The sequence below is a fragment of the Belonocnema kinseyi genome, chromosome 5, assembly GCF_010883055.1.
Source record: "Belonocnema kinseyi isolate 2016_QV_RU_SX_M_011 chromosome 5, B_treatae_v1, whole genome shotgun sequence".
Lineage (NCBI taxonomy): Eukaryota > Metazoa > Arthropoda > Insecta > Hymenoptera > Cynipidae > Belonocnema > Belonocnema kinseyi.
The window spans coordinates 93,704,973-93,715,623 of record NC_046661.1 but is presented as its reverse complement, the minus strand read 5'-3'; the positions used below and the strand labels follow the sequence as shown (position 1 = coordinate 93,715,623).

Here is a 10,651-nt window from a genome sequence, read left to right as displayed (position 1 = left end):
CGGCCCGGTTCAAAATTTCGGCGTTATTTTTAGTTTGTAGGTTTAAATTTCCTTTGTTTTCTTTCTTTTATCGTGAAATTATAATGAATTGCTATGAGAATAACGATTCAACAATCTGTCATTTTTTTGGCTAGCAAATTTTTTTGGTTAAAAATTCATCTGTATTGGTGGAAAAATAATTAATTTGTTTAAAGATGCAACCATTTTGTTGAAAATTGGTCTTTTTATTATTAAAATATGAACTGCTACGTTTTACGTTAAGAATACATTTTTTTGGCTTACACATTTTAATATTTGGTTTGAAATTTATGTATTTTGTTGAAAATTCGTTTTTTTTGTTGTTGAAAATTCAACTTTTTAAATAGAAAATTTATCTTTTTGGCATCAATACGCAACAAATTGATTGCCATTTTTTAATTTTTTGGCTACCACATTTTTTTGGTTGAAAATTCGTCTATATTGGTTGAAAAGTAATTTCTTTGTTTAAAAATACAATCATTTTTTTGAAAATCGTTCTTTTTTGGAGGGATTAAACTTTTTTTAAATTCAAAATAAAAGTATTTTTGGATTGAAATATGAAATATTACGTTTTACGTTAGGAATACTTTTTTTTTTAATTCAACTATTTGGTTGAAGATTAACTTCTTGTTTAAATTTTAATTTATAAATTTATGTAATTTGTTGAAGAATCATCTTTTTGGTTAAATATTCAACTTTTTGGTTGAAAATTTATCATTTTTGAATAACGATTCAACAATTTGATTGTCATTTTTTTGGCTGACCAATTTTTTTGGTTGAAACTTCGTCTGTGTTGGATGAAAATTAATTTGTTTAAAGATACAATCATTTTCATGAAAATTGGTCTTTTTTGTTTGAACTGAAAATGTAAATATTCCATTTTTAGTGGAAAATGTATCTTTTTTAATTCAAAATCCAACTATTTATTTGAAAAATTGTCTTTTTTAATTCGAAATTCAATTTTTTTTTTGAAATTTCATGTATTTTGTTTAAAAATCGCTGTTTTTTTATAAGAAATTAATCCTCTTTTTTGAACATTCATATTTTTCGTTGAAAATTCCAATATTCCAATCAAATATTCATAATTTTATTTGTTTCTTTGATTGAAATATCAAATAGCATATTTTATGTTGAGAATTAATTTTTTTGTTTAAAAAATCAACTATTTGGTATAAGATGAAACTTTTTGTTTAAACTTGTTTTGGCACATTTGAAATTTGCAAAAAATATTTTTAAATACTTTCCATAATCGTATGAAAATTAAATTTACATAACTTTAATATCAAACTAACCTAAAAAGTAAATAGCCTACTTTTTTAGCTTTGAGTGGCAGATACTTGCATAATTTTGGGCCATAGTTAAATTTTCTACCAGAAAGGCGAATTAAAGAAGAAAAAAACACTTACATTTTTTAACAAAAAAAAATTAATTTTTTTAAATAAAAAAAACACGCGAATTTACAACAAATTACATAAATCTTAAACTAAATGTTTTGAGCAATGTATGTGATATTAATGCAAATTTTATTTAATTTATTTTAAGATAATATTTTTTCGTTTGTAAAACTTTTTTTTACAAATTATGTAGTTGCATTTTTAAACTAAAAAAGATCAATTTTCAACCAATAAGGGTATAGTTAAATTTTTATTGATAATTAAATTTTAATGGAAAAATAATTAATTTTCTACAAGACAGTTTAATTTTGTATCAAATAGTGCAATTTCTAAGTCAAAAAGACGACTTAAAAAAATAAAATAGTTGAATTTTCAATAAATTTTCAGTTGAAAAAAAATTTAATTATAAAAATAAAAACGAATTTTCAACTGAAATTATATATCTTCAATCAATTGACTTTTAAGAAAGTGGTTAAAATTTCAACCAAGGAGTTGAATTTTCAATATAAAAAGACAAATTTTCAATAAAATAATTGGATCCTGAAGTAAAACATTAATTTTCAAGCATGCCGTTGCATTTTTAATTTTTAAAAAATGTACTATATACCAAAAAGTATGAATTTTAAACAAAATATATCAATTTTCAACCAAATAGATACATTTTCTACCAAATTGTTTAAATTTTAAACCAAAAATGCGAAACCTACAAACCAGTTGAATTTTCAAACCGTAAATGTAAATTTTAAACAAAAAAGATTTTTTGCAACCGAAACCGATTAATTTTTAACCAGACAGTAACATTTTTAAGTAAAAGAGATCTAATTTCTAACAAAAATGATAGTCACGAAAGAAGCAAAATTTCAATCAAATTGTTGAATTATTAACGAATTTTTAACAAAAAATTGAATTTTCAACCGTAAAGTATGACTTTTTTCAAAAAATGATTCAATTTAAGTTGAATTTTCTATCAGAAAACTCGAATTTTTAACAAATTACATAAATTGTTAACTACATAAATATTTCGAACAATAGATGTGATGTTAGTCCAAATTTGATTTGATTAATTTTTATTTTATATTTGTTTTCGTTTCTCAAATCTAATATCTAAATAATTTAATTTTTAAACTAAAAAAGATCAATTCTTATGATAAATGATCCAGTTGAATTTTTATTGAGGAAAACTAATTTTCATTTTGAAAACGACTTTTCTAAAAAACACTTCAATTTCGTACAAAATATTTCAATTCTATGGCGAATTGTGGAATTTGTAAGACAAAATAATGAATTGACAATAAAGAGTTGAATTTTTAACCCGAGAATTTAAAATTTCGACATTAAAGTTGAATAAAGTTGAATTTTTAACAAAATAATTAAATTTTATATTCGAAAAATTATTTTTAACAAACAAAAATGTGAATTTTCAACAAAAATTTTAAGAAAGTATTTCAACTTTCTACCAAGGAGTTGAATTTTCATTCTAAAAGGATGAATTTTCAACAAAAATACGTGAATTCTCGAATAGAGCAGATTAATTTCCAACCAAAAAGTTGCATTTTAAATTAAAAAAAAAAATAGATTTTCAACAAAAAAAATACGACTTGTCGACGTGATTAATTTTTTGTTTAAATTGCAATATAAAATTGAATAACGATGATTTTTTATTTGCAAAAATAGCTTTATATTTATATTTTTGTTGAAGATTCGTTCTTTTGGTTGAAAATTAATCTTCTTGACTAAAAATTCATCTTTTATGCTATAAAATGCAAAAGTTTGTTTCCAAATTTTGTTCTCATTTCACTGAAAAATCTTTCTCAGGTGAAAATTCAACTCATCTTGAAAAGTCGTCCTTTTTGGTTCAATTCAACTGTTTTTTATTAAAAATTGCAATTATTTTTAGTCGATATATAACTACTACATTTTTTCCAGAAAATACGTTAAAAATACGTTTTTAGTTCAGAATTTATATTCTTTGGAATGAAAATTTAATTGTTTGGCAAAAAGTTAAAAATTTTTGTTTAAACTTAATTTTGTTTTGTTTATTGAAATATTATCACTTTAATCAAAACTGTATCCCTTTGGTCATAAACTGAGCTTTTTTTTTCTTAAGTTGAAAATTAATTTTTTTTTACTGACAACTCAACTATTCCGATTGAAAATTGAACTATTTTATTTGAAATTTATTTTATTTTCGGTTGACATATTTTCTTAACTGAAAATGTAACTGTTCCAATTGAATATTCCATCATTTTATTTAGAAATTTATATTTTTCGTTGAAAATTGAACATTATTTTTTTAACTAAAAATTTAAGTTTTCAATTTTTGGCCGATAATTAACTTTTAAAGTTGAAAATCGATCTTTTGGATTAAAAACCCAAAGTTAAAAATATTTTTTTAATGAAAATTTAACAATTCAATCTTTAGCTGACAATTTTTTTTTTTTTTTTGTTTAGTTGAAAATTAACGTATTTTTATGAAAATTCGTCTTTTTGGTAGAAATAAAACTATCCCAGCCGAAGATGAATCATATTATTTGAAAATTCATCAGTTTGGTTGAAGATTGATCTTTTCTAGGGCTGCTTTTGTCTTTTTGCTTTAATATTAATCTATTCCAGTTGAAGATTTAATCATTTTTAGTTTAAAATTCATCATTTTGGTTCCAAATTTGTTGCTTTTAATGTGGAAAATTAATTTTTGTGACTGAAAATTTAATTTCTGTTTGAATATTGATCTTTTTTAGTCTAAAATTCAACTATTTGGTTCAGAATTGATGTATTTTGTTACAAAAACAGCTTTTTTTTAAATTAATCTTTTTGGTTGACAATTCAACTATTGCAGTTGAAGATTCATCATTTTATTTTAAAATGTAAGTATTCCAGTTAAAAATTCATCATTTTAGTTAGAAATTCATCCGTTTGATTAAAAATTGATCTTTCTTAAGTCAAGATACAACTATTTAGATTAAAAAAATGTATTTTTCAGTCGAATTTTTCTATTTTTTTAGTTGAAAAAGGAAAGTAGTGCATTGAAAATTCATAATTGAAGACAATTATCCCTAAATTTCAAGTTAAAAAGGATAAATTAAAAATTTGTTTAAATTATTATTCAAATTCATGGACTTTTTAGAGACGAATTCATGTAACGATTAACCATGTTTTCAGTATTATTTAATTATTTTGTTAATCGGTGGTGCTAATATACTGAAGAATGTCCTATATTTTTTCTGAAACCTTTCTTAATTAAACATTTTAGTTGAATCCGTAGAAACTGCAGAAAAAAAACATTATTTATAATAAACTCGCAAAACTTTACAAATATTCCGAGTCGATTGTTTTGAAGGATGTGAAAAAACCTAGAAAATTGTCAGGGAATTTGTTTCTAGAATTTGAGTAGACACCCTGAAAGTGATTTTAAAGCCTGCGAAACTAATTTTTAGTTAAACAATAGTACGTTATGCAACAAGGGGCGAATGGAGCAAATTTTTCCCACGGCCCTGAAAAGCGGTTTCGACGGATTTTTCTATAGCTTTGTTCGCTCCTCGAATTTTGATCGACTAATTTTTACTTTCGCCCCGCTAATTTTACTTTCGCCTGATTAATTCTATTTTCGCTCAGCTAATTTGACTTTCGCCTCGCTAACTTTACTTTTGCCCCGATGACTTTACTTTCGCCCCGCTAATTTTACATTCGCCCGCTGATTTTACTTTCGCCTTGATGATTTTACTTTCGCACCGCTAATTTTACTTTCGCCCCGAAAATTTCACTTGTGTCCGCAAATTTTACTTTCGCCTCGCAAATTTTACTTTCGCCTCGCTAATTTTAGTTTCGCCCCGCTGATTTGACGTCACTCCGATAATTTTATTTTTGCCCCCTTAAATTTTACTTTCGCCCGCTGATTTATTTTCGCCCCGCAAATTTTACTTTTGCCCCGCTAATTTCATTGTCGCCCCCTCTAATTTTACTTTCGCCCGCTAATTTTACTTTCGCCCCGCTAATTTTACTTTCCCCCCGCTAATTTTACTTTCGCCCTGCTAATGTTACTTTCGCCCCGCAAATTTTACTTTCGCCTTACAAATTGTACTTTCGTCCGGCAAATGCGTTTCGCGGGAAATATACACTTCTTTCGCCCCTTTTTCAGGTTCAAAAGGTGGTCATTTCGGTCGAGTGAGGATTTTTTTTTTTTAACAGGAAAATTAAGTCACGGCACTGGATCCTTGGCGGGATTCAGAGAAGACCGGAGAAATATGTCGAAGCCAGTAAAGCCTCTTTATTATGGTGCATTTGGTTCCTATGCACCAAGTTATGACTCGACTTTTGCCAATCTGACGAAAGATGAATCGGATTTGGTTTATCAAACTTACGGCGACGAGACTGCGGTTCAGTACGCTGAATCGATTCTTGATTTTGCCAAGGACTGCGACTACACACTGAATATGGTGGATGAACTTCTTGATATTTTGACAAGTGGCGAGCACCGGAAAACGAAGAAATTCCTCGATGAGAAGCGGAGGCTGAAGGAAGAGGAGGAGAAGATTAAGCATTTGCTGGAAAAACCAATCCAAGAGGTTAATCGGAATCCTCAGGTTGAGAAAGTCAAGGTTGACGTTGATCAGCTTAAGTCACTTTCTGAACTCGGAATCGATATCAACTTTCTTGATAATATGGGTAAGTTGTTCGTTCATATTTTTATTTTTTTATATATTGAATCATTCTAGAATATATCGCTATAAATTGTTCTTTCATGTTAAATTGAAAAAAAAAAAATTTTTTTAACTAAAACAATCAATCTTCAAAGAATTAGAGTGGCAGTGGTAGAGACAGTGGATTTTTTTACCGGGAATTTTACAAATTTGTAGAAGAAAAATCTGTCCACGTTCGATTTAAACAGTTTTTATATAATTAGTTGAAATTTTATGTTTTTCAATTATGCTATTATTTAGCTTACAATGCGTAATTCAAAATTTTGTTACTTTAAAAATTTTCCGTGTAAAATTTTTATTTTGAGCTTACATTTTTAATTTAAAGAATTTTTGAATGCTTTCTCAAGGACTTGAACAAATAAAAAATAAAAGCCTTTTATGTTGAAAATTTTGGATAAAAAATATTTTTATTTAAAGATTAATATTTTTTTTTTACTTATCTGCACTTGAAGTAATAAAAAGAGAACAAAAACGATTTGACAGCAAGATTTTAAATCAGTTCAAAATTTAAATTTTTTCAGATTTTAACGTTAAAATTTAAACGGTTTCAATTTGAAAGTCTTAGTCATTAAACAAATGTGAACGTGTGACTGAAAGCTTATAAACTATTTTCAACTTAAAAATAACTTTATAATAATATATTCTTAATTAAGGGATTCTATTACATTAAAAATATTGTTTCTGTCTAAAATATTAAATTTTTAAGCCATTTAATTTGAAAGTTGTAATAAAAAAAAAGATTAATTATTGAATATTTAGCTGTATTTGTATTTTTATTTAAGACAAATTGAAACTAAATATTTAAAAGTAAAGAATCTTTGACAGAATTGTTTGACATAGAAAACCTGGAATCGTTATAATTTCGAAGAGCCTTTAAACATTGAACGTTACAATTTTAATTTTTGTATTTGAAATGTGCTTAATTTTTAAGTGAAACTTTTAAATTTTAATGTATAATTTACAAATGAACATTTTTAGAATAAATTTAAGTAATTTTAAGAGATATTTAGGAGTTTTAAAAAGATAAAAAATTATCATGCAAATTTTAGAAAGTTTTCTTAACATTTTCTAGAATTTTTTTTGAAAATTTTGTTTAAATTTTTGAAAAACTTTTTAAATGTTCTCTAAAAATAATTTTTCAAAATGAAATTTTTTTTTTAATTTTTCAATGAATCTTAAGAAAATTTTTTTATTCTTTTGAAGCCTTTCACAATTCTTGAAAAGAATCGAATTTTTTTGCTTAAAATCTGCGAAAATCTACATTTTTTTATATTAGGCTATCATTTCAAGTTTTAAAATACATTTGAATCTTTTCAAAACTTCTGCTTATCTCTTAAAATTAGTCAAATTTCGCCTACAAATAATAAATGTTTAATTGTTAAATAACACTATATAAAACATTCAAATTGTAAAGAAAGTTTCTAAAATTTGCAGGATTTCCTGAAAATTGTAGACAAACTTCAATTAATTTTGACAGCTATTTAGGAGTTCTGTAGAAATTTCAAAAATAATTTTTAATTTAAAACAAACTTAAAAGAACTTCTAGATTTCTCAAGATTTTGAAATAAAATTTCGAAGCTTTCAAAGAATGTTTAAACTATTTGAAAAGATATTAATAGAATTTCTAATTTAAAAAGTGTTCACTGAAAATTTTTCAATTTTTCAATATTTAATTTTTCTAGCTTAAAATTCCGTAAAATTATATAATTTTGAAAGTTTTAAAGTTCATTGATTGATTTTTTAATTTAGAGCATTGAAAATGATAACGTGGGTATATACTTTTTTTACATTGAAAAATTGTTACTACCTTCAATTTTATACGCGTGAATTATTGAGCATATTAGTGACAAAGTTTTTAAATAAAAACTGTTAAATTTCAATTTTAAAAGTTCAAAATTTAACAGTTCCACTTTGAGTGGTTTGATTTGCAACCCAGTTTTTAGTAGCTCAAGTGGAAATTTTTTTAGCTTTAGTGTTCCATTTTTTTAATTTCATTGACATTGGAAAATTTTTTAGCTTTAGTGTTCCATTTCTTCAATTTCATTGACCATGAAGAATGTTTGCGAACCGGGAAAAAACCGGGAAATGACCGGGAATTTATTTCGTCGATTAAAACGGCCATCCTGAAGATGAATTTTGAATAAAAAACATGAAATTTGCAACGTAATAGCTACATTTTTAACCAAAAATCGAATTTTTGATCAAAAAGATTTATATTTTACCACAAAGAGGAATTTTCAACAAAAATTTTAAATAAAGAAGATCAGCCTTTAACCAAACACGTATTGGTTTAATTTTTTCAGTTAAAAAGATTAATTTTCAACTACAAACAAGAATTTTTAACAACATAATTAAATTTTTAATCAAAGACGTTAATTTTCAACTACAATGATGAATCTTTGATGAAAAAAAATAATTATGATCTGAATAGTTCAATTTTCTTCAAAAAAACTTCAAATGATTTTAAGTAATTTAAACGAAGTTTTTCTGTTACAATAATTTTCCAAAATGAAAAATTATTAGCAATTTTTCTAGAAGTTTTAAGAAAATGTTTTTGTATTCTTTTGAAGCCTTTCACTATTCTTAAAAAAATTCTAAATTTTTTTTTGTCTGAAATCTCCAAAAAAATTTCATAAATGATTTTAAATTTCGAAAAATTAGAAGCCCATTCTAGATTTTTCAAGATTTTGAAATAAAATGTTGAAGCTTTTCTAGAATGCTTAAACTATTTAAAACGAAAATAAATTAACTTATAATTTAAAAACTACAAATTTTTTTAAAATCTTGAATGTTTATAGCTTAAAATGACTTAAAATGATATAATTGTGAATTTTTTTGAAGTTCATTGCTTAATTCTTTAATTTGGAATATTGAAAATGTTAACGTGGATTTATATTTTTGGAATTTATTCAGAATCTTTGAACTCCATAATTTATAAAATTCTAAATTTTGCAGTTTATATGCATTTCATTAAAAATTGTTTAATTGAAAAATGTTAGTACCTTCCTTTTTATAAGCATAGATTATTGAGGATTTGAATAAACCTTTTTTTAATTGAAAAACTTTTAAACTTTAATTTTAAAAGTTTCAAATTTAAGAGTTCCACTTTAAATGCTTTAATTTCTTGTTTATTGTTTATTACTTCAAATGGAAAAATTTTTAGAATCCAAGAAAGAATCCAAGAAAGATGAAATTTCTCTTAAAACAGACCAATTTTTAATAAAAATAAGTTTAAAAAAAACAATGTTCAAAAAACGAGTTGAACTATCATCTAAAAAGACTAATTTACTTTCGAACACAAAAGTATGAATTTTAAATAAAAAATAAATTTTCTAGGAAATATTTTAATTTTCAACAAAACAACAATATTTTAATTTTTAATCTAATAGTTGCATTTTTTACCAACAAGATTAATTTGCTAGAAAAAAAATGTCAAGAAAATAGATGAATTTTCAACTAAAAAATATCCATTTTTAACGAAAAATAGATTAGTTTAATTTTAAGTTTAAAAAGTAAGTTTTCAACCAAATTAAATAGATTTTCAACAAAGCAGTCAAATTTCAAGTTACAAAATTAATTTAAAAAAGCAACAAATTTCAACGATATAAATAAAGTTTCAACCAAAAAGAATGATTTTCTACCAAAAAAGGATATTTTTGAACAAAATAGTTTAATTTTTAATTGAGTTTGTAATATAAAAGTTGAATTTTCAACCGAAAATGTGCCCAAGGTCACCAAGAAGATTAATATTCTACCACAAAAGACCAAATGTTTCAACAAAATACAGAATTTTTCAAAACAAATGGTTCAATATTTATTTTTTTTTAACTCATGTCCGAACCAACATGGCACAGTTGAATTTTCAGTTAAAAGATTAATTTTCAATAAAAAAGCAACTAATTTTCAAGCCAAGGCAGTAAATTTTAAACCAAAAAGATTAATTTTTTACAAGAAAAGAGTGATTTTTAGCAAAATGCATGAATTTTCAACCAAAAATAAACAAACAAAAAACAGGAAATTGTCAACAAAATAGATAATTTTTAACTAAAAAAGATCATTTTTATTTCAGTAGTTAATTTATTTCGAACCTAAAAGATGAATTTTCAAATTGATATGATAAATAATTAATTGAAATACGTGAATTTTTAACGAAAAAAATGAATTTTCAACCATAAAGATTAATTTTCTACAAAAAAGCTCATTTTTCACAAAGTTTATAAATTTTCAAACAACTACTTTACTTTCTAAGTAAAAAATATCAGTTTTCAATTCAATAGTTGACATTTCATTCAAAAAAGATAAATTTGCATCCAAAATAGAATGGTTAAATTTTCTGTTAAAAATCTAATTCTTAAAAAAAAAACAGATTTTAATCAAAATATTTTAATTTTCTGCCGTAATAGTTAAGTTTTTTAATTAAAAAATTGATTTTTATTTCAATAGTTAATTTATTTCCAACCTAAAAGATGAATTTTCAAATTAATATGATAAATAATTAATTGGAATACGTGAATTTTTAATCGAAAAAATTAATTTTCAACC

The 10,651-nt window shown here is 24.2% G+C and overlaps 1 protein-coding gene across 4 annotated transcripts in view; it reads left to right on the top strand.

Moving 5' to 3' along the window:
* Positions 1-10,651, top strand: part of LOC117172752 (bromodomain-containing protein 7) — a 63,402-nt gene that overhangs the window by 50,689 nt on the left and 2,062 nt on the right. For all 4 annotated transcript variants that reach the window (XM_033360949.1, XM_033360951.1, XM_033360948.1 and 1 more), the window contains one exon: positions 5,598-6,074. In XM_033360949.1, coding sequence (XP_033216840.1) covers positions 5,598-6,074 — 477 coding nt within the window. The remainder of the gene's footprint in view (positions 1-5,597; positions 6,075-10,651) is intronic.